We start from the raw sequence: 27,905 nt of genomic DNA, 5'->3' as shown, positions 1-27,905 counted from the left end.
TATCCAATGAAAAGGCTTGCATCTTTAGCTTGTAATTCCTGGACAAGCTTGAAGCTGGCCATGTTCCAGGAGCACATGGCAGGAGTTGGGATGGCTCCTGGGTGTGCCTGGGCCTCTTCCTGCAGTAACCAAATAAATGCTTTCTCTTTTTACTTGAAGATGTCTCTGATTGAAGGTAGGAGGTGGGGGGACGTGTAGGAGTAAGAAGCCCAGTGTAATAGATAGGCCAACAACCTCTTTTGTGGCTGCATCAGCAAGCCAATTGTGTATAGCTTGGCCTGTGCATAACAAATAAGTTTTGTTTGTTTTTTAAATAAGAAAATATGTTTGTGCCATGGGACACATGGGACAAAATGTTATTCCCATATTAGAAAACAAACTTAAATAAGGTTGAATTTCCCCTTGATATACACAAAATATTCCATAATTTGCATCCATCTAAGAAAACTTCATATTAAAATTTTCCTCTCCAAACTACACTGAAGATGTTTCAGATTTAATTTCAAGAATCAATAAAATAATAGCTGGGTCCTACAAACAGCTGTATCAAATTCTTAAATCCTTTTGAAGCATTAAAGGACCTTATTCCATATAGACATATACATCTAGTAACAGACAAATAGGCCAAATATTTATTTATTTATGACTACGAATTTTCAGATTGGGGTGGGGAGTGAGGGATATAATGTATTGCTTGCCTTGACTAGATCTTACCACATCTTGTCAGCTCTCCTCTCTGATAGAAGCTATCAGTAAATGTTGGAATACTGTGATCCTTATAAAATCTATATATAGAGATTCTATAAAATTCTAGCCAGAAAGAGGAGTAATTAGGAAATTATTTTACAGAGAAACAAATCACAAACCTCATTTCTAATGTTGAGGTGTGGGAATAGGGGGAGAGATCCCCTATGCTCAGAGAAGCAGGTCCAAATGTGAAAGAATTTGCAAACCCCAAAATTTGTGGCAAAAAAAGAATTTTTCTTTGTAACGTGCTCTCCTGGCAGTTATAATTACTAGTCTGTCCTAGACCCACCAGAGTACCTTTGACCACTGTCCTTTGCAGTGTGAGCTCTACCCGGCTCGCCTCCTCTGAGGCCTTCTAAGGTCTCTGGCCACAATCTCTTGAATCTATAGCTTAATAACCGGTAGCGCACTCAAGAACAACCACGTGTAATCTTAAAAGCCTTTATTATACCTACTCACATAATGCCCTAGCTGATGCCCTGACTTGTTGGTTCCCGAGTGAACACCTGGTCAGAAGACCCACGTGTTCACTACCAAAATCCTTACCTCTTTCGGCTACCCATCTTGGCTTGGCCACCCAGGCTAGGAGCCAGGGTGAACAGCATGAGGTTAAAGAGGGCGGTTGCTGCCTGCAGTGGGCTTATATAGGGCCTGTGAGGTCACACACACAGCCAATCAGCGAGAGAGTCACCCATTACGAAGCTATCTCAATATGGCCAGGATCCCGCCCAAGGGCAGTCCTAATATCCACAGAAATTACTTCTGGGCCTCAATCCCGATGCACTGTGTCCGCCCATTTAAAGGGCCCTTACAATTCCCTTTCTCTTGTTTTGCGGGAACCGCACATCTCACCAAGCTAAACTTTTAGCACCAGCTATAGTTTACTTGGTCCATGAGATGACAGAGTGTTATGCCCAAGGAGGTACAAAGCAGCAGATCAGTAAACAGAAGTATGACAATGAGAACCAGGCTCAACAGTGGCCCAAATGTTCAACCCATTCATCAAAGTCATACTCGAGATAATAGGCCAAAGAGATTGGATGCCAATGAGGTAGGATGTCAACACTGAGGTGGGAAGTCAACAAGGTAAAACATCACAATTCTAGTTAACAAATATCAGTGAGGTAGGTTGTCACAATTCTAGTTACATTTATCACAGTTCTAGACCAATTCTAGTTTCTTACAATTTTCTGTTGCACTTTTCACACTCCTAGAACAATTCTAGCTTATCACAATTCTCTATTGCACTTTTCACAATCCTAGAGCAATTCTAGCTTATCACAATTCTCTATTGCACTTTTCACAATTCTAGAACAATTCTAGCTTATCACAATTCTCAATTGCACTTGTCACAATTCTAGAACAATTCTAGCTTATCACAATTCTCAATTGCACTTGTCACAATCCTAGAACAATTCTAGTTTATCACAATTCTCAATTGCACTTTTTCACAATTCTAGAACAATTCTAGCTTTATCACAATTCTCTATTGCACTTTTCACAATCCTAGAACAATTCTAGCTTATCACAATTCTCTATTGCACTTTTCACAATTCTAGAACAATTCTAGTTTCACAGGTGCACATAAGCAAAGTCATGTCCAGTAACATTGTCTCAATAACAATGGCAGGTGGGTGTGTTGGTTTTTCACCCACTAATTTAAAAGCATAGTCCTTCAATAGAAAGCATAGGGCAAAGCCTCTTCCCAGGCCACCATATGGCAAGTGGCCACGGGAGAAGCAAGCAGGCCCATTGTCCATTTACAGTCTTTATATTGCGTATCACCCAAAACAGTCCATCTCAGCTGCAACACTGGAACCGTGTCTGCTGTCTCTGGTGTCACGGTCAGGAGGGGCATCGCTGCCATCAGCGTCTGAAGGGCTGAGGACATCTGGCTGGTCTCTCTGGACTGTTGTCTGGTCCTTCTCTTGGATCCCCAGGTTACAAATGTCTCTGGTGGGGATGAACTCTGCTGCTGGATCTGCACCTAGGAAGGAATGTCCCTGGGGCCCAACTTGGGCCTTTCCAAATGCCATCCAGGCCTTTCCACATCACAGTGGAAACAAAGTTGTTGTCAAAAAGATTAACAAGTCAGACAAAAGTCAGTCTGTCACTTAGCTGCACTTTCTGTGTATGCCCGAAGTGCATTGCTAAGGTAAAATGCAAAGAATTTAAAAATGTAAAACCAAAATAATTTAAAAGTGTAAAACCGAAATAGATTAAAAATATAAAACCAAAATAACTTTAAAATGTAAAATCAAAATACTTTGAAGATGTAAAATCAAAAATGTTTTAAAATGTAAAATCAAAATTTAAAAATTGTAAGCAATCACATATCCCAAAATTCCCTTCTCTTGTTTAGAAGAGAAGATCTTGGGGATAGTCTGTGCAGTAATGACTTTACTAGAACACTCGGCTATATCCCTGAATTCTTTTGCCTAAAAATCAAAGTTTGAGTTTCTGATACCGAATTGTACTCCAGGAGTGTGAATCAATAAATCTGATATTTTCCTCCTGGGTCAAAGATCACACACTGTCTATTTATTCTAGTGATTAAAACAACAATTTTCCAACCCATTCTAGACATAAACACTGTTTTATAAGTACCCGTAGGGGGTTGGGAAATCAAGCTCACCTGTGGAAGTGGAAAATCCACGAGGTAAGAAAAGAGGAGTTTCAACTCTCCAAAGACGATCCTAGCAGTTTTACAAGTATAAAACTCCACTCTCTCTAACTGCAAGGTCTTATCCCTGTAAGGTTTCTTAGAAATTAACTGAACTGTATTTTTAAAACTTTTCTGATTATACTCAATACCCCACAATTCCTTTTTGCCTTGGGGCATAAAGCCTACTCCTGTCCTTTGAAATGAAGACACAGGAGTTTTGAATGGATTAATGGGCAGTGCTGATGGTATTATCGCCCTTCCTTTTCCTCCTCCCCCTTCTCCCTTGGCCCAAGAAGGTGAGGCAGAGGGAAGAAGAATTGGAAAATTCCCCAAAGGCTGATTTAAAATCAAACCTGAGCTTTGCACATAAAAAGAACTAAACTTCTCAATGGAAGAGTAATCAATAAATTCCTTAAAACAACAATGCACAAGGTAAACCAACAAAACGCTAAGAAGAATTTCTACAACTTTAGTCCATGTGGTTCGTTTATTTCCTTCCTTAGTTTCAGCCACTGGTTTGAACTCTTCCTGTTCTATCTGTAGTAACCTAGCTTTTTCTTCTTTCTCTATCTCCATCTGTAGTTTAACCTGCAATTCCAGCAACTCTTGCTGTGGCATTTTATACTCTCTACTGTCATACAATCGCATTAGCTCTAGGTTGCTCCCTCTCCGAGCTATATTTACTGGGTGTGGGGATAGCCTTCTGGGAGCTTGATTACAAGCTTCCTGCTGTTCTTCAGTGGTGATCTTTGTTAAAAGATCTTCCATCTGGCTCTTTAACCTCTTTATATAATAAGCATTATGTTCAGCTGTGTCCTTGAGTCTGATCCCAGATTTACCTGGGTCCATATTGCTTCTCTGTCTTCCCTCTTAAGTGGCGTTTCTACCGGATCTTTCAGAATCTTAATTCTGAATATTAAATATTTTCAAAACCTGATAATTTCTGATGCGTCCACGTTGAGCGCCATTTGTAACGTGCTCTCCTGGCAGTTATAATTACTAGTCTGTCCTAGACCCACCAGAGTACCTTTGACCACTGTCCTTTGCAGTGTGAGCTCTACCCGGCTCGCCTCCTCTGAGGCCTTCTAAGGTCTCTGGCCACAATCTCTTGAATCTATAGCTTAATAACCGGTAGCGCACTCAAGAACAACCACGTGTAATCTTAAAAGCCTTTATTATACCTACTCACATAATGCCCTAGCTGATGCCCTGACTTGTTGGTTCCCGAGTGAACACCTGGTCAGAAGACCCACGTGTTCACTACCAAAATCCTTACCTCTTTCGGCTACCCATCTTGGCTTGGCCACCCAGGCTAGGAGCCAGGGTGAACAGCATGAGGTTAAAGAGGGCGGTTGCTGCCTGCAGTGGGCTTATATAGGGCCTGTGAGGTCACACACACAGCCAATCAGCGAGAGAGTCAGAAGCTATCTCAATATGGCCAGGATCCCGCCCAAGGGCAGTCCTAATATCCACAGAAATTACTTCTGGGCCTCAATCCCGATGCACTGTGTCCGCCCATTTAAAGGGCCCTTACATTTCTTGTTCACTAAGAAGCGCTCTCTTAGTGGGTAAAATCCTAATGAGGAATTTTGCAAAGAGTGTGTTAACAGACCCCTGTTTTATGTATAAGTCTTGACCTGGGGGCTGGGAGCAGTTTGAGCTGATTATCAGACCAAGATCTCCAATTGAATGAAATTATTTTGAAGGCTTTTCCCCAGAGACTGGAATTTCCTGAAGAGAGACTGGGGCATCCCCAAAAGATCAATGGAGGGTGATTTGACCAAGATCTCCAATTGAATGGCACCACTTAACTTGGGAAGAGCTTGTCTGGGAAAGTAGGCTTTTTCCCGTGGATGTAATTTTCTTTTTTTAAAGGGAGATGAAAACATCAAAGGAAATGGGAAATCAAATCAGATTAGTGGGTTTCTGAAGGTGCTCACTCTTAAAACAGGTATACATAAATCCATCAATATGGGAGGTATTACACATAATTACAAAATTACATAAGCCCATAGTAACACAGGCTAGTAGTGATGTAACAAATAACATGAATCAACATGAGGAATTATACATGTCCATAAGTCCTAGAAACAGTACAAAAGGAATCTATTGTCCCTTACTTCATGTGCCAGGAATTCAATATTCCTGTGAGTTTTGAAGTCCAGCAATAGCCTCATCAACCATTTTTCATCTCAATGAATCCAATGATTTCTGATGGTTTTCAAGTCCTGCAACAGTCTCATCTTGTGTTAGGGAATCCAATGATTCCTCAAGATTTTGTTCTTAGGTCTCCTCTTTTGTTTCCAGATTTTTCTCTTTTTCTGTCTGTCTCTGATGGACACCCATCTGATTTCTTCTCCATCTGTAGAAATACAAGCAAACCCTCTTCCCCAAGCAGTCAAGCTATCTAGTCCCTTCTATTTACCACTTTCTAAATCTTTCCTCATCATCTGGCAATTATATTGAAGCTGTTTGTACTGGACACTACCCTGCTGGTTTAAAAGGTCTGTATTCCCCCCAATTATAATCCCTTTCTGCCATGTGACTGCTTTTCGGCTGATAGATCCCATCAGAGTCCTGGTGCAAACTCAGGTGCCATCATGCCCCACCTGTCTTTATATGATATCTTGGGGCTGGGCCCTGCCTCTCATTTCCTACATTCTGAGGCCTAGTGGAAGCCCTTGTGGCACTTTGGACATAGGGTTTTAAGTCTTTTCTTACCCTGTCTTTTTACTCTATCTCTATATGTGCACTGAGCTCTCACATGTCCTATTTTTTCCACACTGAAAACATCAATGACTCTCTCTAGAAGTCCCTTGCCAAGAGGGACCCTGAATTCCCATGTTCATCATAGTCTGGGTATAATAAGCATTTGTGCCCACTGTGGCACAGCATCTTATGATCTCCTCTAAAGTAGCATCTTTGTGTATTCCCCATATAATTCTTCTGCAAACCTCATTAGCATTTTTCTTAGCTGCATTTTCTCCAATGGTTCTTGTGACAATTGTGACAGCTATTTGCAAATGTCCCACAAAATGTGCAAAAAATTCATTGGGACCTTACTCTATTTTTATGAAGGCTTCCCCCCGCCCATCTTTGCCTGGAAGGGAACCCCAAGCTTTAGTTGCAGCAGTAGCAATTTGCTCATATGCTATTGTGGGATAATTAATCTGTTCTGAATTCTCTGCATATTGATCTTCACCTGTTAGTTGGTCAAAAATGATTTGTATGTTAACTCCAGTTTGCCTATTTCATTGGGCTTGAATCCTACCTTATTTACTATACTCTGAAAGCCACAACAGGTTTTGTCTAGGTTCTAAACATGTCCTAGCTATTATGGATTTCCAATCACTGGGGGTTAAGATTTCATAAGCCAAATTCTCTAGTAACATCTTAACATAAGATAATGTAGCTCCATAAAGAGTGCAAGCCTTTTTTCAAATCCTTAATTTTTTTCCAGATCAAAAGGAGGGTATCTTCTCCTTTTTTGACCTAAAGAATCAAGCTCTTCAATCACAAGGTATGCATTTATTTTTAAATCAGATATATCCTGTCCTTCATTTTTTGCCTTAACCATTGCCTTTTGTAATCTTGTCATAGGCTGCTTCATAGGTGGTGCTGATTGTGTTACTGCCTCTTCCCCTCCTCCTTCTCCCTCCACCCATGGTTAACCATGGTTAATTGAGGGAAGTAGGTCAGGGAATGTGGAATGACCTAATTTCTCCTGCTGTGAAGCACTACACTTCAAATTGTACTTAACTACATTCTTATTTGATTCTTCATCCTTTTCACCTAGTTTAATTTGATCCTCCTTCTCCTGCTCTTTCCTAGTTTTCCTTATTCTATTGCTTATATAATTTCCTAAAGCCAGTTGTATTAAATTATATGTATTAAATGTGTCTTTGGAAATTGAGTCAGGCCCATTTTTATTGTAGGATTGACAAAGTTGCTCTCCTACTAATTTCCATTCCTCTAGATCCAGTTTTGTGTGTTTTTTTTTTCCCCACAAAGAACCAAGGCGATGTGTACTGTACAGTTATTAAAAGTTCAGTGATCTGCTCCCAAATTATAATCAAACCTTGGCTTTTCATAACCCTGACAATGCTCTCTACACATTTCCCTTGAAGAGGAAAAGCAGGATATTTTCTAAACATCTGTCCCATTTTAGCTGAAGCACCAACTTTGGCCCTTTAACAAAGTTTCCTTGTACTCATCCTAATTTCTGGGTTGAGAAGACTTTTCCACTAAATCAGAATTGTATATGTCCCACGTTCAGACGCTAGAATATAATGCTCTTCTTTAAAATATCATGTTCTCTGGGAGCAGGTTTCTTGGGGTCTGTGGGAGCAGCCTTAGTTTCAGTTCAGTAATCACCCCAAATGAAGCCAGGAGTTAAAGTCCAAATCCTTTATTGTCTCTTTCCAATTCTTGTCTCCTACCTTGGGCTGGTTAGCTTTCTGGAGGCCTATCTCTCTCCTTGGTTTTGAGAGGCCTGCCTTCTCTGGCTTAGGAATCTCCTCAACTGAATCCTGGCTAAGGCTCTGAGAGCTTCTAGTGCTTTCTGGCCCTGACAGCTTCTCCTTATATGCCCCATACTGAGTACACACCAATCATTTCACTAGGAAACAATTATTTGTTGTAGGATTAAATCAATGCTAAACTAGATTTAACTATTGCATCCTCAGTTCCACTCAGTACCTTGTTTCAAGTTTTGGTCTATAACATCTCCTTGTAGGATCAGATCAATCATACTGAACTATGCTAACTTAGATAATTATTTTCTCTATCAATTCCAGTGACTTTGAACCTTGTAAGAATCCTAACACATGGGAGAGTCTGAGACCCCAATCTAGTTTCAGGATTAAGCCTGTCACTAGTGTGCATCTGCATGCACACATGTGGGGGGGGGAAATGTCTCGTGCCCCCCCCCACACACACACACACTAGATGACTTCAAGATTTGCATATATCACAGGGAAATTATTTATATGATACATCATGTGATTACTGATCATGACAGTATTTATGGAAACTTAGCTGGACATTTAGTTTTATTGTCCCATCTGCTAGTTATATAATTTAGATGGTAGCGAAGGAGTACTGGCTGGACAATCACAGGACAACAGGTTCAAATCCTACTCTACCTATTTGTCCGGACTAATGCAAGTAACTTAAGATGAGGACTACCTTAGATGACCTCGGAGGTGTCCCGGACTCTACAATGACAAGAATATGAATATTCTATTCTGGAGTTGCTACTCTACGGTAAGCAATATATGTTAGCTCCTGAACGTGACTGCTGCATCATCAAACTTCAAGTTTTCTACTGATAATTTAAAAGCCTTAATAAATCTACTTGCAACCAACCATTCTAGATATATCCACTAGGAATACTAGTCTCCCTCATGTACAGCGCACGGCAAGCAAAATGTCATGTTGTTTCCGAGACTGGGCCCTCCTGGAATACATGGTCTTTCCCCCTCTTTAGTAGCCTTACTCTTTAGCTCAAGTGTCACTGGAAGGTAATCCTGATCATGATCCCCTGAAGACAAGAGCCCTCTCCGTCTCTATCCATCCCCGACTTCCCACTAGAAAATGTTCCTGATTTTTGACCCTTTATCAACCCTGTTCCGACCAGCCCGGTGGAATAGTTGTAAGGAAGGAGCCAAAGGGCAGAATTTGTCGGGTTGTTTTGCCGGCTTAAAAACTTCTTCAAATCTCCCTTTCCATTAGACCAGAACAGAGCAACGTTTCCCAGTCCCTAGCCCCTCCACCACCTGGGTGGGGTAGGGGATGGGGGGAGGAGAGAGAGGGAGGTTAGGGGGCCAGCTCCTAGAAGATAACCGATCGCCTATACCAAAAAAAGAACAAAAACGTGCAGACATTAACGAACTGAGTAACAGCAGTAGCCTGAGCTGACCCATCAGTAGTTTCACTTTTGTCCAGCCCGTCCTTTCCCCAGCCTCCCCGAAGCTCCGAGAGATGACATTTAGGTTGCGGGTTGCAAGTCCCAAGCAAGGGAGTAGTAGAGCAGAGTTCCCGAGGCAAACTCTACCTTAATCGAGAGAGAGCGGAGGTGTGTCTGAGTCTCTCCCCAGCACAGCCCTGGGCACGTATCGACTTCTACTGAAAGAGCAGGAAGGCCGATTTGTCAGAGACTTATTAAGCTGGCAGCAAGGCGAGCTAGGTCCATCTACGGACAGCTAGCCGCGGTCTCTTGGGTGAAGGGCAAAAAGCAAACAGAACATTGATTGCCGCTCCGTGGCACCACGTCGGGACAAGTGCGCGCAATTTGAAAAAACAGCCATGGCTTGAGAGGCTGAGGCATCGGTGGTTGACTGCTGGGGTGGTGACTAAGAGAAGAGGTCAGAGGAACCCGGACCCGCAGCCCTAGCTGGCGGCCGGCAGTTCGGCCGGCAGTGTTCCAGCTTTCCCTTCCGCCCTGCACCCCTCCCCCCCTCGCACTTAGAGAAACAGCAGACTCCAAGGCTTCCCACGGAAAGCCGGGTGCATTTAGCGCGTCAGCTCTCCCTTAGAGAGAAGTGGGTGGCTCTTAAAAGAGCCGTTGTGTACGTTGAGAGACGTCAGGCACCCCCGGAGACCTCCAATTTTACTTGGAGCTGGTGTACTTAGTGACTGCCTTGGTGCCCTCGGACACGGCGTGCTTAGCCAGCTCCCCGGGCAGCAGCAGGCGTACGGCTGTCTGGATTTCCCGAGACGTGATGGTGGAGCGCTTGTTGTAATGAGCCAGGCGGGACGCCTCGCCGGCGATGCGCTCGAAGATGTCGTTGACGAACGAGTTCATGATGCCCATGGCTTTCGACGAGATGCCAGTGTCGGGATGGACCTGTTTCAGCACTTTGTACACGTAGATGGAGTAACTTTCCTTGCGGCTGCGCTTGCGCTTCTTGCCGTCCTTCTTCTGGGCCTTGGTAACGGCCTTTTTGGAACCCTTTTTGGGTGCAGGAGCGGACTTGGCGGGCTCAGGCATGGCTGCAAACACTCCACGGAGAGAGAGCAGATGAGGAAAGAGAGAAGTGTAAGGTCCCCCAGTGATGTTAGACTATTTGTAAGGCTTTCATTCAAATGAAGGATGACAGAGTTCTCTTTCTGATTGGACGGGGCCTAGTAAGTCCGCCCCCAGGTGGGAGGGGTATATGTAAATAACAAGATCCCAAATCTACTTCACAATTGGCCGCTTTGTCCAAGACGCCTGTAACCAATCGGACGGCGCCGTTTAGTCTACCGCCTCACAGGATAATAGGTTCGATCTTACGCGGAAGGAAATTCATCTTTCGCCTCTTGCAGCTTCTGAGCAAGTCGCTGTCTATTTATCCACCTTTATCTCTCTACCTTACCTACTTCTTCCATCATGTCTGGACGCGGAAAACAAGGAGGCAAAGCTCGTGCCAAGGCGAAGTCTCGCTCTTCCCGGGCTGGCCTGCAGTTCCCGGTGGGCCGAGTGCACCGCCTGCTCCGGAAAGGCAACTACTCGGAACGTGTGGGCGCCGGCGCGCCGGTGTATTTGGCCGCGGTCCTGGAGTACCTGACAGCTGAGATCCTGGAGCTGGCGGGCAACGCGGCCCGAGACAACAAGAAGACGCGCATCATCCCTCGCCACTTACAGCTGGCCATCCGCAACGATGAGGAGCTCAACAAGCTGCTGGGCAAGGTGACCATTGCCCAGGGCGGCGTCCTGCCCAACATCCAGGCCGTGCTGCTGCCCAAGAAGACCGAGAGTCACCACAAAGCCAAAGGCAAGTAAGCCAGCCCTGCTAATGACAGACAATCCCTGGAAATGAGGAGATTCGTCTACTACGCAGAAACCAAAGGCTCTTTTCAGAGCCGCCCACGCTTTCAAAGAAAGAGCTGGATAAAAACTTGGGCTGCCCCTACTTCGGGAAAGTCGAGATGGTTATGGGGTCACCAATACTTCTCCCTCCCCTACTCACTCCTTCCCCCCCTCCCCCGCGGCTTGGCAAACTTCTTAGCTTTGGGGAGGAAAAGCCGTGATGACATAGTGCCCGAAGTCACTCATCAAGCATTGGATTGACAAACCGTACATATCTTACTACAGAGGAGGCTAGGTTATCTCCGCCCCGAGGTGCCGCATAGACTTGAGTCAGGGAAGTCAGACGGTCACAGAAAGGACCCCTTACTCAGGAGAAGGGAGGGTAATGTTTGGGTGTTCTGAGAGGTCTAATTTAGACCAATTCTTGATGTACTAGGGAAGTTCTCTTAGGAAGGGAACGTAATTGCCAAATTTCAAGTGAAGCTTTATGAAACAACTTGGGTCTCTCTCTCCTGGCTCTCTTCCTTCCGGGCTGGCCCTTCCTCGGTTTCCCTTGTGTTGCTGCGTCATCATCGTCCACCTCCGGACCTATAAGCTTGGATGTCTCTCCAGAATTGTCCTGGCTACCACTCTATGCTACTCATCGTCTTAACTCAGGGAGCCCGGTCTTCATCCTTTCCCTGGGACTCCTGGTTTACTAATTCCCAGTCCAAAAGGATTCGCCAAAGACAATCTTCCTAAGTCTTTCCCATCCCCAGCCCATTCTCGCCTTCTCGAAAAGCCTTCATTTTCTCGGAGAGAAACCATTTCGTTCCTTATCGTTTAGCACCCCACTCAGTCGCGGTGGTTCCTAATACGTCTGCACCCCCCCCCCCATTCCACCACCCCAGTTCCTTTAAGCGCTTCGCATCCATCCACCTCCGAGTTCAAATTTTCCTCTATTTGTCACCACAAAAAACCGTTTCTGGCCCTGGTCGTCCTGCTTCTAGCCTCTCCCGTTCATCTATTCTCCAAGCAGCTTCAGAAATCTTGCTAAAGCAAAGGGCGGCTCTGATGCCCCGATGGCTCCTGCAGAGCCATCACGGCCCAATCCTTCAACAGTTTCCTTTTGTCTCTTGCTACAACACAAGCTTCACGCAGATTGTTCCACGGAATCTTGATCTTCATCTGAAGCTGAGTTTATGAGTTTATGAGTTTATGATCCGATTGCTCTAGCTCTTTTCCTCCTTTGTGTTTGTCTTTGTGTTTGTACAAGCTGTATCCCTCGGGTTCCTTCCTCTACTACGGAACCTCCAGTAGAAGAAACACTTCGTGGTTGGTTGCTTTTTGTTGTTTTATTTCTTTGTCCTTTGAGTGACCAAAGGAGTAATGTCCATAGTTCGTTGGAAAAGGTAGGCGTTTATTAAAATTTTCCTTGCAATTAATCTGAAGGCACCTGCTAGTTTCCCCGTGTGTATACACTGGCTCAGAGCTAGCTCCTCTGCAAATAAGCAGAGGGCCGACCTGACCTGATGTGAATTTAGTTAGACGACCCTGGCAGACAGCAAACACATCATCACGCTCGATGGCACCGCCTAGAAACTTCCTCTCTTCTTCATCTGACCTCTCCCCAAAACCCATCGAAGATGTAAACTTAGGGTCCAACAGCAAACCAAGAGGAGCCATAAGAATACAGTCGTTTAAAAGAAAAAAAAAAAGTGTTTATTTATTTATTTGTTTATTTGTTTGTTTGTTTGTTTTGCGAAAATCGTGGTTTGGATCGCGGGACGGAGGAGAGGTGTCGAGAGGGAGGAAAGTCTCCGACTAGGAGAAAACCTGGAATTGGGTCTTCTAGACCGGTAGAATGGACTCGTACGGAGGTAGTGGGAGTAGAGAGTCGATAGAATGCTCTAAATGTAAAAGGAAAAGAGTAAATGTAAAAGTCGAACTTAAAAGAAAATGGAATACTCAGAGACCAACGTAATGATCAGTAAGAAGTCTGTGATCGATCCCTTAAAAAAATAAAAATAAAAATAAATCTCAAGGGGGAAACGGCAAAAAAATTTAAAACACGTGAGTGTGAGCGAGCGCACGAGAGTAAGGCTGGGGCTAGGTCTGGGGAGGTGGGGGCCCTAGGAAGGAAGGAAAAGAAAAAAAAAGGAGCCAAGTAGACTGAGCCCAGAAGAAAGGGAGCGAGGGGCGGGATCACGTTATCCAATGAAATTGCTCGGAATTTCGAGGGCGGGTAGGGTTGATTTTCCACCAATTCATTTGGGCGTAGGGCTTTCGAACGTTCCAATCAGAACGTTGTCGTCGATATAAATATAAGCGACGGCTGGCCAGTTTCTCCGTTGTCTTTTGGGTGTTGCTGCTCGTGCTTCTCTTTTTCCTTTTCTTTTTTTTCTTTTTCCCTGTCCCTGCCCTTAACCACCCCTTCTACTCATTATGGCTCGTACAAAGCAGACCGCTCGTAAGTCTACAGGTGGCAAGGCGCCCCGCAAGCAGCTGGCTACTAAGGCTGCTCGCAAGAGCGCTCCTGCTACCGGCGGCGTGAAGAAGCCTCACCGCTATCGGCCGGGCACTGTGGCGCTGCGGGAGATTCGGCGCTACCAGAAGTCTACCGAGCTGCTGATCCGCAAGCTGCCCTTCCAGCGGCTGGTGCGCGAGATCGCGCAGGACTTCAAGACTGACCTTCGTTTCCAGAGCTCGGCCGTGATGGCTCTGCAGGAGGCGAGCGAAGCTTATCTGGTAGGGCTGTTCGAGGACACCAATCTGTGCGCCATCCACGCCAAGCGCGTGACGATCATGCCCAAAGACATCCAGTTGGCTCGCCGCATTCGCGGTGAGAGAGCTTGAACTCTTAAAAAAAGGCTATGTATCCAAAGGCTCTTTTCAGAGCCACCCACTACCTCGAACAAAAGTAGCTGTATTTTCACGTACGCTGGTTCCTCTGAGCAGAAACCGTGGCGTAGCGAGTAGAAAACCGGTCGCTTGCTTGGTTTTCAACTCCAGCCACTCACCAACTTGAGAAACTTTCCCCGCCCCCCTTCTTTCTGGTGCCCTTTCTTAACATTCGCGCCCTTACCCTCCCCCACTCGGGGCCGGGGGCAGCGGTAGCATGGGCGTTCGTGATTGGTGCGTAATTCGCGCTCTCAACCTACCCCCGCCCACCAGGAAAGTAACTGGGACATAATTGTGCACATTTTGAGATCGGGCTGAGGGCACGGGAGGGCAAAAGGTATTTTTCCAAATTATCCCTTCACTTCTTGGGCGCCGCCTTGGGTTTGGCTGCTTTTAGGCTTAGGCAGCTTGGCTTGAGCCGGGCTTTTAGTCGCCTTCTTGGCCTTGGCCGCGGTGCTCACCAGGCTCTTCAACCCCAACTTGGCGCCACTGTTGTTCCTATAGCCGGGATCGCCTTCTTAAAGGCAGCCACAGACGCCGCCGCGCTCTTTGGCGCTTCTAGAGCCTTGGCGATTAGCTCCAAGATGGGTGGCCCAGCAGCCTTGCGCCGAGCTCCTCCACTGCCTATTTGCTCGCAGCTTTCTTCACCGGAGTCTTCTCCGAGGGCGCCTGGGCGACCCGCGGGCCAAGATCGTTCCCAGACACCCTTTCTGCTCCCAGGCCACGAGAGCCACGAAAAGAGAAAAGGAAAAACGAAAGACAAGTAAAAACGCCACTGCACACGGTCGCCACAGTGGCGCCAAGCCCGCCCGGGAATATATATAGAGACAGAGACCCACAGGGACTGGAGACCGAGACGGAGGAGCTGCGCTGTGATTGGCGCGCTGTTCCTGCGCAGCCCGCCTTCAGCCGTCCTACGGCCTTTCTGCTCTCCTTCGCGGTTGGGTTGCTTGCCCCTAAAGGGGAGGGGGGGGGGAGGAAAACGGTCGCATCCCCTTCACTTTCTATCCAGAAGTTAAGCGAAAAAAGCCTTGGGATTTACGGTCCGTATATTTTCAACCTCAAATCATAAGGCCCCACCCAGCTTTTCCCAAGTTCCCCAACTACCCGCAAAGCCCAGGTGAAATCAAGGCAACTCCCCGTGTTTCCTTTAAATCAGGAAAGTTCCGCTTGGTTCCCGGGACGCTTTCCTTTTGGGGACGCTCCTGCACACCCTTGGCTTTCTCGTCTGTACAAAACCGAAATAATTTCTCGCCACATTTGCACTGAAATCCCATTTCTATCTGAGGGAAGTAACGCAGGCTCTCCGGCGGTCCTTGCATAGATATTCATGGGAATGCGCCACTGTCCCGCATCCATACACACTTTGGAAATCGCTCGGAATTGGGGGGAGGGGAGGCACTTTTCTGGGCCACTAAGGTCCCATCTTCGGATTCCCAGCGGTTAGATGAGGGAGAAAATCCAGGGCTGAGTTTGGGGCAGGGCTCTCCATTTCAGTTCTACTTCTTTTCTACGCCAACTTCTACCCAGCACTCACCTGACAGATAATCTGGTCCTGGGGCGCTCACTCCGGGGAGGGGGGGGGTAGGCGGAGAGAGCAAGTATTTGGGACTGCCTTCAGGGAGTTTACAATCTAATCTAGAGAGAGGGCAGGGCACTAGAAGGAAAGCGATCCAAAAATGATCCCGCTTTCAGCTAGCAGCGGCCTGGAGCTCGATGAAACCACTGGAAAGTGTGCTTGAGACAGATGGCGAAAGACCTTGAATTTCAAGTACATGGGAAGGATGGAGGAGGGGGCTTTGTGAAACAAGACTGGCAAGTGAATGTCAAACAAGCGGGAGGGAAGGAAGGAAGAGGGAGGGCGGGCGCCTCTTCACCACGGCGTTCTCACTCCAGTGTAACCCGACCCGAATCCAGATCCTACAAAACTGCTCAGATATCCCTGAAAATGAGCCCTAGTTTGGGGAGGGGAATGCGTGGACGCAACACATTCTTACAGCAACCCAACACTTGTGTAGGCAGAGTGTGGAAATGGCAGGGCAGACCAAGAATCACAGACCCGGAATGCAAAGGACTAAGCATCCTGATTAAGTGTAGGGAGTAAGGAAAGTCAAAGGGACCTCTGATGTTTTGGGCCCTCATAAAATCCAACAAACCTCTCAAGCAACTACAGTGCTCCACGCCAGTATTAGGAGACCGGGATACAGAGGCTAAAGCCTCCCAAGGAACTTAGATTCTTCTGGGAAAACTGCAGAGACAATAATTAAATTAGAGACTTGAACTAATCAGAATTCTTTACGGATTTCTCTTAAGAAACTGGCGGCTCAAAGGAAAAGGGTTTTATTGTTGCTACTGCCACCTTTGCCTCTACTACTGCTGCCGCTGCTACTGCTGTTACTTTAAAATATGGTTTCTTTGGTATATGTTCCTCCATTCCAAATTAACCCCAGTTCTCTGATTTTGCTGTCTCTCCTCCTTCTACCCCGTGCTAGTTTGAAGTCATCTAGTCCAGGCAACATGAAACAGAGAGGAAAGGGAAAAAAAAAAAAAAAAATTTACTTGCCCGGGACCTGGATCACCGAGATTGCTATTAGGTAGCAGAGCCAATGTGGTCCTCTTTTGTCAGTCAGGAAAAAAGAGACAGATTGCTGTAATGTTCTCTTCTCTAAAGATATATAATGTTCTCTGGCAGCAGGTTTCTTGGGGAGTTTCTAGAAGCTGCCTTACTTTCAGTTCAGTGTAATCACCCCAAATGTAGTCAGGAATTAAAATCCAGCTCCTTTATTTTCTCCTTCAAAATCTTGTCTCTTTTCCTGGGCCTGGTTAGCTTTCTTAGAGGCCTATCTCTCTCCTTGGTTCTGAGAGCTCTCTCTCCTCTCTGAATGTCTCCAGCCAAAGGTGGAAGTTGGAATGACTGATCTGCCTCTGAGAGTGGGATTGTGGGCTTCTATGGGGTTGGCCCTGGGGGCTTCTTGCTTATATTTCTTCCCACCTTGTGAATCTCCTTTTTATATATGCTCTCCAAAGGTGTGAACTCCTTTAAAGGTGTGAACTAAAGTACATTAGTACCTTGTTTCAAGTTCTGGCCCATAACAGACTGCAGTTGTCTTTTTCCCAGAGTCTCTGAGGAAGGATGGAAATAAGCACTTCTTAGGCAGCTATTATATGCCGGACACTCTACATTGTCTCATTTAATCCTCATAACAACCTGTCACAGTTGAGGTCAAGTGGTTGCCCAGGTTACACACCGAGTGAGTATACATTTCAACTCAGATCTTGATGGTGAATCCAGAGCTCTATCCAGCGCACTACCTAGCTGGTATTCTTGATGTTGGCTGTGCCAACCCCTACCCTTTTTTTTTTACTGGGGATATGTCTTTTTAAAAAATCTCCCCAAGGTTCAGTAGTACTCGAAGGAGAGTTGGGTGGCAATCACTTCAGTCAAGGAACTCATGCCTACATCAGTACCAAGTACTCATACCTCCATGAGCTTTCCTAGGTTTGAAGGATTCAGGACTTTTCTTCGAACCTCCATGTCAAAACATGTAATATTCTTCTCTAAAATATAATATTTTCTATTATTGTTCTGTAAGATTTGACCAGCAGGATGATTTCAGAAAGGCCTGGAGAAACTTACATGAACTGATGCTGAGTGAAATGAGCAGGACCAGGAGATTGTTCTATACTTCAACAACAATACTATATGATGATCGATTCTGATGGATGTGGCCATTTTCAACAATGAGATGAACCAAATCAGTTCCAATAGAGCAGTAATGTACTGAACCAGCTACACCCAGCTTAAGAACTCTGGGAGATGACTATGAACCACTACATAGAATTTCCAGTCCCTCTAATTTTGTCTGACTGTATTTTGGATTTCCTTTGCAGGCGAATTGTACACTATTTCAAAAATCTGATTTTTTTTTTTTTTTGTACAGCAAAATAACTGTATGGACATTTATACATATCTTGTATTTAACATCTACTTTAACATATTTAACATGTATTGGTCAACCTGCCATCTGGGGGGGAGGGGAAGGAGGGGAAAAATTAGAAGAAAAGATTTGGCAATTGTCAATGTTGTAAAATTACCCATGTATATATTTGGTAAAGAAAAAGTACTAAATAAAAATAAAAAAGAATAAATTATATGATTGTGAAAAAATATTCTCTGAAAGCAGGTTTCTTGGGGGGCTTCTGGAGGCAGTTTCAGTTCAGAGTAATTCCTCCAAATGCAGCCAGGAGTTAAAGTCCAAATCCTTTATTGTCTCCTTCTGTAATGCCGGAGAAACGGAGTCAAGATAGAGATTAGAGAGTTTTTAATATTTTATTAATTGGAGAGTTTAATTGACTGGGCAGAACTCTTGTCTCAAAGTATCCAGTGACTAATGGGACAACGTCAAACCATTTTCTATCTTCCAAAAAAAGAAAAGAACAAGAGCGGGAAAAGTTCTTACAGAACCTTTTGGTTCTGTCAGGATGGGGAGAGCAATAAAATCTTACTGAAAACCTGAGTCAGAGGAAAAGATCTTGATGAATGTTGGAGGGGATGTGGGAAAGCTGGGAACAATTTGGAACTATGCCCAAAAAGTTATCAAACTGTGCATACCCTTTGATCCAGCAGCGCTACTACTGGGCTTATATCCCAAGGAAATACTAAAGAAGGGAAAGGGGCCTGTATGTGCCAAAATGTTTGTGGCAGCCCTTTTCATAGTGGCTAGAAGCTGGAAGATGAATGGCTGTCCATCAATTGGAGAATGGTTGGGTAAATTGTGGTATATGAAGGTTATGGAATATTATTGTTCTGTAAGAAATGACCGGCAGGAGGAATACAGAGAGGCTTGGAGAGACTTACATGATCTGATGCTGAGTGAAAAGAGCAGAACCAGGAGATCACTATACACTTCCACAACGATACTGTATGAAGATATATACTAATTGAAGTAGATATCTTCAACATAGAGAAGATCCAATTCAGTTCCAGTTGATCAATGATGGACAGAAACAACTACACCCAGAAAAGGAACACTGGGAAAGGAGTGTAAAATGTTTACACTATTGTCTTTCTACCCAGGTTACTTATAACTTTGGAATCCAATTCTTACCGTGCAACAAGAAATTTGGATTTATACACATATATTGTATCTAGGATATACTGTAACACATTTAATATATATATATGGGATTGCTTGTCATCTAGGGGAGGGAGTAGAGGGAGGGAGGGGAAAATTTGGAAAAGTGAATACAAGGGATAATGTAAAAAAAAATACCCATGCATATGTACTGTCAAAAAGATTATAATTATAAAATTAATAAATTATTTTAAAAAAGAGAGAGAGAAAGGAAACCAGAGTCAGGATGTTTGAATAAACAGAAGTAAGGATGTCAATTGAAGTATCCGGGATGATCTTATCTCTTGGAATATTTTAGAGGGACAGTGTCAAAAATTCTTTGAAGGCAGAAGGAGCTAGGAGCCAGGATGTCTGATCTGCTCCTCATCTACCATTGACAATTTATAACCTTAGAGCAAATGGTCCAAAGTCTTAATGAACCAGAGGGGTTTTATAACTTAAGGGGACTGAGGCAGAGCAGTTAAGGAAACTGAGGTAGAACAATTCAGGGAAACCCAGTCAGCACAATAAGGGAAACTAGTGCAGGGAAACTGAGGTAGAACAGCTCAAGGAGACTGTGGCATAACACTTCAAAATCTGATCACCTTCACTTGGGGCTCGGCTAGTTTTCTGGAGGCCTTCCGCATCTTGGTTTCAGCGTTCTCCACCGGACAGCCGCCACCACTTGTCTGTCTTCCTTAGGTCTGCCCCCCTGCCTTGTCTGGCTTCTGAATCTGCTCGACTGAACCCTGGCTGAGGCTCCCAGAGCTTCTAGTGCGCTTCTCCCTCTGGCCCGGAGAGCTCCTCCTTGTATGCCCCGCACTGAGTATACATCCATCAATACATCACTAGGAAACCGTTATTTGTTGATTTAACCATCATCTCCTCAATTCCACTGAGCACCTTGTTTCACGTTCTGGACTACATCATCTCCTTGTAGGGCCAGATCAATCCCACTGAACCAGGCTAAATTAGATAATTATTGTCTTTATCAATTTCAGTGATTAGCACCTTGTAAGAATCCTAACGCAAACGTCTCTTAATTTCCCACCCGACGGCCCTCTTCTGAATTTCTCTGTCCCATTTGGAGCTGGGTATCCCCTCCTCACTCCTCCTGGTCCCGCCTCCCCCTTCCCACCCCCACGCCCAATTTCACCTATTGGGGGATTATGTTACTTGTTAGAGGGGGGCAGGGAGGGGCCGGAAGGAAGGAAAACACACTTCTTAAGGGCTTCTTTTGGCTCTTCTTTGTACCCCAAAGCTGAGCCTGACACGCAGTAAGCACAATCAAGAAAATAACTTTTATTTATTAATAAAATTCAAGCACTTGCCTGAGTGATTGATGGATTCACTTTACTATGAAATCCGGAGAAGAGGAGCCATTGTGATTCCCGGTTTACAAGGTTCACGGCTTTCCAGTACGCCCGGCCGCTAGGTGGCGCAATGGATGGAATGCCAGGCCAGAAGTCAGGAAGGCCTCAGTTCAAATACGGCGCTCGGTGCTTATGGGCTGTGTGTCCTTAGGCAAGTCACATGACCGTACTTCTCTCCCTTTCCTCTTCGGTAAAAATGAGCTGAAGGAGCAAATGGCAAACTACTCCGGTATCTTTGTCAAAAACATCTCAAAAGGGGTCCCGGAGAGTCGGACACGCCTGAAAAGTGACTATCCAACAGTCCGGTAGAGTGGCTGTTTGTTTCCTTTTAGTTAGGGGTGTTTGGATATAGGGTGGAGCGTCCTTAAGTTTTCCAGATACTGGGCAGTCCGGCGAAATGTATGCACGCCTCAGAGTAATGCTTTCAAGTACACAAAGGAAAATAGGATTACAAGGGAAACCGATTAAATAGAAGTGCAGTTGTCAAAGGGCTCAAAGAAAAGAAAAAAAAAAGCCAAGGACCCCCAGATTAATAACCCCTGCTTTCAAGTATAAATTGCATGTAAAGGCAACCTGATGCTCCTTTCCTCCTTCCCTCCCCTCCCCCCCCCCCATCTCCGCAACATATTCCAACGACTGGAAATTTAAACTTTTCACACTAGGATGTAAAACCACGACATGATATGGCGCGTAACCCGACAAGGGGGTGGGGGCGCCCCGGCAAGACTAGCCAAATGACGAACTGATTGAACTAAAGTCAACGCCTGTCAACACTTTGCAAGAATGGCTTCCGAGTTTAGAATGGAAAATGAGAAGCTAAATCTAGTGTTTCTGAAAAGAATCACCCGCCGTTCCTGGTAAAGAAATAAAAAAAGAATTGAGTAAAAGGGGAGCGCTGGCTCTTCGGGATTGTCTCTCTGCTCCTTCCTGTCCTATGAGAAGGAAGCCGAGGTCCAAGGGGAGGCGGAGCCTCAGAGTCAATTTCCCACCGCCCTCTTGCTGTTTTCAAAGAGGTCCGCACGAACCTTATATAAAGAGGTCGCGCAGCCCGCTTCCAACTGTCAGGCTTTCAGTGTCCGAACGTTACTCTCAGCCATGTCCGGTCGTGGTAAAGGCGGCAAGGGGCTGGGGAAAGGCGGTGCCAAGCGGCACAGGAAAGTGCTGCGGGATAACATCCAGGGTATCACCAAGCCTGCCATTCGGCGTTTGGCTCGGCGAGGGGGCGTCAAGCGTATCTCGGGGCTGATCTACGAGGAGACCCGTGGGGTGCTGAAGGTGTTTCTGGAGAACGTGATCCGTGACGCCGTCACTTACACTGAGCACGCCAAGAGGAAGACAGTCACGGCCATGGACGTGGTCTACGCTCTCAAGCGCCAGGGCCGCACTCTGTATGGCTTCGGCGGCTGAGCGCTTCTGCCGGGGTCGAACACTGTCCGCTTCTCGTTCCCCAAAGGCCCTTTTCAGGGCCACCCACTCTCTCACTTAAGGGGAGCTGTGCCTCGTTTTCTTACTCGAAGCGGGAAGGGGTGAGTTCCACTATCCTAGCTGGTGGGGGGGGGAGAGGTGGAGGAGGGGGGGGGATGGCTTTGAGTGGTTGGAGTCTGCTTGTCCTTGTGAACCTACTCCAGTGGAACGAGTCCCCGCGACTTTACGAGCCGTGGCTCTGAAATGCTGGCCCCGGCCTGGTTTGGGGAGGAGGTGAACTCCCCTTGTGAACTGGCTCTCGGCCTCTCTCGGGGCGCATCCATGCCAATCATTAACCCTCCTGGCAACTGATTCATAAATCAGTCTCTTTCTAATAGATCCAATTCCCAACAGTGAGAAGTGACTCCTCCCACTGCCTCTAACATGCTTAAAAGCCACAGTGAGCGTAAAATGAAAAGTAAATCGTGTGAATTGTGTACCCTGACAATGTCAGAAGGTGGAGAGACGAGATTCTGCCACTTTTTATATCGCCGCCTATGCTGGTTGTAGAGATCTCACACAGTGCCACACTCTGACCTGTGCAACTGAGCTCCCGGGTTCGTGTGGAAATAAAGTCCCCAGTTTTGCAGTCTCCGGTAGAGAAGTAGAGATGGGGAAAGTTTTCAAGCCAAACAAAACCTGTCACACTCTCAGAGGACTCCTCCAGGCGGACTTTCTATCTAGAGCATCCCAGGCCCTGCACCGCCCTGCACGGCCCTGCACGGTCCTGCACCATCCTGCACTTATCCTTTACCACCGAGTCTCCTCCTGCCAAATCCTTAAGGGCTGCAAAAGGCCCTGAGAGAGGAGAGCATTACTCCTAAGGGTACAGGTCAGGAAAAATGTTACTGCCCAAAAGGTGGGCAGTGCCCTGGGAGAGGTGTGGATTCCAAGAACGGCTCTCCCACCCCACTGACTATTGGGCAAAGCTGTCCTCACTCATGCTGGTTAGATTCTCCTGATTCCTCCTAGTTCCCTCAGGCACCTTACAAATGTTGCCCTCTTCTACTATCCAAATCCTCTAATCCCGCCCAGGGAAGCTCTTGGTGCTACCCACCACAATCCTTTGGATTATTCCAGCCCACACTCTGTGAGTGAGTCCTGCTCACACAGTCCCTTGCTTATAGTAACTCCATGAGGGTAAAAATAACTATCTAGCCCTAAACTGTTATCAGTGGAACTTGCTATTTGAGATAATATCTCTTGGGACTGTAAATGAGAATGGCTTTGAGTTTTGAATGCAGGTATGATTGTCTGGTGGATCACTAAATCAGTAACCCACCATTTGAGAAACGCCACAAGCTACTCGGAAGGATGTGATCCTGAACTACTACAGGTGGAAGTCTATCTGGGCAAAAGGTGCCAGAGACAATCTTTGGCCTTGCCTAAATTGGCTCAGTTTCCTCATTGTGTTCCTTTGAACAGGGATGTTTTCCATCCGATCATTCCTGAGTCTGGCTATGAGGTTTTGGAATTGTTGTCAGAGGTGACTCCCAGCTGAAGTCAAACCCAGCTCAGGATGCTTTATCCTGCCACATATGTGCCCTTAGGCTTGGGCCCCAAGGACCAGTTTGATGCTGTTAGAATCAGGCCCCAGCTTTTTTTTTTTTTTTTTTTCTCCCATAGCAAATTTCTCGCCAGGGGTCAATAGAAGACACAGGCGCGATGCAAGCATTAAGAAGACTTTACTGTTTCAGTCTGAATACATAGTCCTTCCATATCCCAAACGATTGGGGGAACTGGTCCTCGGGTAGTCATCTGCCTGTTACTAGATGTACATATGTCTGTGTGAAATAAGGTCCTTCTGGGTGTCGGCTAATGATACAACTGTTATTCTGTGGGATTAAATTGAAGCTAAATTGGAAATCTCTTCAGTGTGGTATCTTTCAGAAGAGAATTTTAGGACAATCAGTTGTCTTAGAGGGAGGTAACTTATGGAATATTTTGAGTTCCATCCATGGAAAAGTTAATTTTATTCTGGCTTATAACTTCTGTTTGCGCCCAGTATCCTTCGATAAAAACAAACAAAGAAACCACAGTTTTTTTCCCTTACACACAACCTGTGTACACAAACCTGTGTAATGTTTTACTTAAATACTTAAGTACCCTCCCACCCCTTTTATTATAGTTAGACTATAGTTAGACATGCCTCTTTTAACTACATTCATTTGTGTCACCTTGAACCTAGGGGTGGAAAGTCTCTTTCTGCAAGAGGGTTGTGACATGTTTTCGTGTATAGGACTGAATCCTCAATAGCCTGCGATGCTCCTAAAGGAATTGGGAACAGAATAGAAACTTTTGGGAAAGCAACAAGACCGCACAGTCCCGTATGTTAAATGTTAGTGATTTTAATGGGACATGAAAAGACTTAAAAGTTCCAGGTAAACTCTGGGTTCCTACTTTGGTGCGCCCCCTCTTAGCTCTGGTATTGATTAGAACTGTGAGGTCTGAGCTAATTTTCACAACATAAGCCAGTTAGGGGCGCAAGAAAATTTGAGAGGCTGTGCCAGCTTGTATCGACTTGTTGCATCTCTCTTGTAAACGATTTTAGCAGGGACATCTGATGAGCCTCTGCAAGTATCCTGAAGACGAACAATTCTACAGATGAGCTGCCCTTGAGGACAAGACAATTTCCAGAGTGCCCCATGGAAAGATATTCCAGAGGCCAAACGAGGACGGGGCATGTCTGAATTCCAGGACGAAATAAATGAACATTGGTAGTGGGATCAAAGGTCATTGTTGTACTACCAAATGCCAGGTGGAAAGAAGTAACAGCTGTGGTAATTTTCTTACTGGTCCTCTTATTTAACTACCTGTGCTTATATTGTTTTTGCAGTTTGTGCTTACATTCATCCTGACTTATCCCAAAAGGCCCTAAAAAACCCAGTGGAGAACTGCCCCAGGGACCTTGCAGAAGATGCTAAGAAAGAATGTATGGGTGGCTTCCAGAGGTGGAGTGTGGGGCTCTGCTTGGTAAAAGCCATGACAAGGACTTCAGAGATGGAATGTGGAGTCCCTTGCTGGGATGAAAACGATACCAAGAGGAGTGAAAGCTGTTACAAGGACACAGTGTCTAGCAAATAACCTTGTGTGTGTCTGGGAACTTACCAGCCCATAGCCCTGAGCGTCTGAACATCTAGTCACCTGGGCTGGCCTTGCACCCAGGTTCCAGAACCAGAGCCAGCTCCCAAGCAGTAACTCAAAACTTGAACCAAACTGCATTGAGGTATGCATGATGTCGATAGCCCCTCCTACCTTTGTCTTATTTCTATAATCACCATGGAACTTTGGGGGGTCTTTTTTCGAGATTCACTGAATAATATGGCTGCCACCTCGGACTACATGGCAGGGATCAGAGACCCTCAGTCACTCCAGACAAGCCCCTATGTAAGTAACCCAGATGATTATTGAAAGACTTTCATAATAATTCTGGAGCTCCCAGACCTTTCCTTCAATATCAATTGGTTTAGGGTGGGGGAAGCTCGGAATTCCTTTGGTTGTGGGACCCCACAGCATTTAGACAGATCCAGACTGCTTGCCTTTTGTGAATGGAAGATGCCCTACCACTTGTTAGGGTGAGAATAACTGTATCTAGGAGTAGCTGACATGCTTTACTATTTCTCTTCACTGTGAGCCAACTTGCCCTTTTGGATGAGATGGCAATTCCATTTAACCTTTGCAGTGGCAAGGATGTGTATGGGGGATTTCTGTAGGGGAATAAGGACTCTGGAGAAATTTCCTGGATCTCCGTGGGGATCCCCTATTATTGTGGGGACCCCTAGGGCAGAGGCATCAAACTCTCTGCCAGAAGTGTCACATGTTGGCCACAAGAGAACCAGAATAAATGTAATTGGGAAATGTTTTACAAATTAAATTAAAAATACATTACAACATAGACAATGCTAATTTGTGGTTTTCCAAATCAATAGGTAGCCAGTATTTCTATTTGACTGTGATACCGCAGCCCTAGAGAAAATGGGTATCCCCTTTATAGAAAGGAACGCTTTTTTTGTCCAGACCCCAATTGTATGGCCTTGTGCACTGAGAGAAATAATTCATTTGGACCCTGTTCTATCCCATTCAGTATTAATCAATTTGATAGGATCATATCAAGTTCTGTATATTAGCCCTCAGACCTGTGAGCTACAGATTCAAAGTTTACTTGCTTAACTATGGGAAGCCCCTCCCCTGCCTTGTTTTTGCCTTGTCATGGTGACCAAGCCCAGCATGGCAGAGATCACAACTACAAGAGAAGTCTCCCCAAAAGATTTTTGTAACTCCAGACCTATCATTTGTCCAAGAGGAGCAGGGGACCATCTTATGACCACTTAGGTCACTGACTGCTCACACACAGACTGACTTCACCCAACTTGGGACCCTGCTGGTAGTCATATTTTAGCCTATGTTAACCAATGAAATCACCATTCCATATTTAACATAACTATAACTCTATAAAAGTTTAGCCCTAAGGGGAGATGGCATCTCAGATCATGAGGAAGATCTGAGGTCCACTTCATCGGAGGGAACCATGGACCCTTCAATAAAGTGCCATTGTCTCACACCTCTGCTTCAGTCTCTCTTATTGTAGATGGGATAATTTTAATCTCCACAGTAATCTTCCACCCAGGACACATTTTCTCATCTGAATCATCCTAATGACATCCTAAATCTCTGTGGAAAGAGCTCCATATAGTTTGGAAAGCTGAGTGTGGATCTGTTTTCCTTCAGAGACAGGAAGCTACCTTTCTTCCCCTTTCTTTACTCTTCCTTTTGCTTGTGGTTTGAGAAAGCCCCTAAAGTTATTGTGTCCTGTTTCTCCTCTCCACCCCTCTACCCATCTCCTCTCCCCCTACCCACCCAAGATGATCTTCTGATTTATTTCTGCCTCCTTATTCTCTTTCTTAAAATAAAGGCAATAAAATAAAATAAAGGCTGGTGTTTTTCTCCAGATCAACCCTTAGGCCTAGCAGATGTGAAAATGTCTCTCCTGTATCCTGAGATAATTAAACTAATTATTAATTATATAATTAATTAAATTAATTATTGATTTAGAATTAGCTAAAAATTGAACTTATGGTGCCTAAGACCGCTACACTGAGGCATTAACCCCATAAATTATCCATCTAGGTGCATGTCAAATAATATCGAATTATGTGTGTGTATATATATATATTTCAATATTTGATTCAAGAAACATTTATAAAGCACCTTCTATTTGCCAACTACTGTGCCAGTAATGGAGGGAGATTTAAAAAAAAAAAAAAAAGTTAAACTAAACTAAACTTCCAGCAAAGTGAATTTGTAACATGAATAATCGGGGAGATCCTTCACTTGATGGACTGGAACACCTCTCCTGCAGCTGAACGTGTACTCTGGCTCCTTGCTTGGATAACACAGGGAACTCCTTAATCATCCCCAGTCCAAAGATGAATGGCAAGTGAGATTGAGGAGAACAGAGAAGTTAACCCATCTATTCATGTGATTTCTCTAAGAGTTAATCATTGCATTTACTGATCTATTGGATTGCAGTAAGGGTAATAGGGAGGAAGTCTCTTAAGTTGTATATATTGTGGGGATGGGAGTAAGAATGGGAATTTTTGTTCTTGTTGTGTCTCTTTTTATTTTCAAAATATATGCAAAGTTAGTTCTCAGCATTCTCCCTTGCAAAGCCTTGTGTTCCAATTTTTTTCTCCCTCTCTTGCTTCACCCTCTCCCCTAGACAGCAAGTAGTCCAATATATGTTAAATTTGTGCAATTCTTATATATATATATATATATATATATATATATATGTACACACACACACACACACATATTTACATATTTCCACAATTTATCATGCTGGACAAGAAAAATCAGATCAAAAAGGG

At 45.0% G+C, this 27,905-nt stretch overlaps 4 protein-coding genes and 1 long non-coding RNA gene across 10 annotated transcripts; 3 read left to right on the top strand and 2 right to left on the bottom strand.

Moving 5' to 3' along the window:
- Positions 1 to 1,174: 1,174 nt before the first annotated feature.
- On the bottom strand, positions 1,175 to 4,388 carry LOC141566673 (uncharacterized). Its single transcript, XR_012489374.1, has 2 exons — positions 2,079 to 4,388; positions 1,175 to 1,986 (listed from the first exon to the last, which is right to left on the bottom strand). It is a non-coding gene; the product is annotated as an uncharacterized LOC141566673 (long non-coding RNA).
- Positions 4,389 to 7,804: 3,416 nt separating this feature from the next.
- Positions 7,805 to 10,463, bottom strand: LOC141566669 (histone H2B type 2-E). Its single transcript, XM_074311534.1, has one exon. It carries the CDS (start codon positions 10,401 to 10,403, stop codon positions 10,023 to 10,025), a length of 381 nt encoding a protein of 126 aa, XP_074167635.1. The 5' UTR covers positions 10,404 to 10,463; the 3' UTR covers positions 7,805 to 10,022.
- A 224-nt stretch (positions 10,464 to 10,687) lies between these two features.
- On the top strand, positions 10,688 to 12,294 carry LOC141566667 (histone H2A type 1-like). Its single transcript, XM_074311532.1, has one exon. It carries the CDS (start codon positions 10,785 to 10,787, stop codon positions 11,175 to 11,177), a length of 393 nt encoding a protein of 130 aa, XP_074167633.1. The 5' UTR covers positions 10,688 to 10,784; the 3' UTR covers positions 11,178 to 12,294.
- A 1,222-nt stretch (positions 12,295 to 13,516) lies between these two features.
- Positions 13,517 to 14,088, top strand: LOC141566665 (histone H3). The gene has a single exon (XM_074311529.1). It carries the CDS (start codon positions 13,629 to 13,631, stop codon positions 14,037 to 14,039), a length of 411 nt encoding a protein of 136 aa, XP_074167630.1. The 5' UTR covers positions 13,517 to 13,628; the 3' UTR covers positions 14,040 to 14,088.
- A 7,533-nt stretch (positions 14,089 to 21,621) lies between these two features.
- Positions 21,622 to 26,596, top strand: LOC141566672 (histone H4). 6 transcript variants are annotated; one of them, XM_074311548.1, is made up of 3 exons: positions 21,622 to 22,097; positions 23,662 to 23,809; positions 24,872 to 26,596. In XM_074311548.1, the coding sequence occupies exon 1, from the start codon at positions 21,667 to 21,669 to the stop codon at positions 21,976 to 21,978; it is 312 nt and encodes a 103-aa protein (XP_074167649.1). In that variant the 5' UTR covers positions 21,622 to 21,666; the 3' UTR covers positions 21,979 to 22,097; positions 23,662 to 23,809; positions 24,872 to 26,596. The 6 variants fall into 6 exon arrangements, with proteins under 6 accessions (XP_074167649.1, XP_074167645.1, XP_074167646.1 ...); XM_074311544.1 differs by having other exon boundaries at positions 24,587 to 26,596; XM_074311545.1 differs by having other exon boundaries at positions 23,662 to 24,767.
- The last annotated feature ends 1,309 nt before the right edge of the window (positions 26,597 to 27,905 follow it).

This window comes from Sminthopsis crassicaudata, chromosome 4, assembly GCF_048593235.1.
Source record: "Sminthopsis crassicaudata isolate SCR6 chromosome 4, ASM4859323v1, whole genome shotgun sequence".
Taxonomy (NCBI): Eukaryota; Metazoa; Chordata; class Mammalia; order Dasyuromorphia; family Dasyuridae; genus Sminthopsis; species Sminthopsis crassicaudata.
The sequence above is the reverse complement of the archived record's forward strand: the minus strand, read 5'-3'. Positions and strand labels throughout refer to the sequence as shown.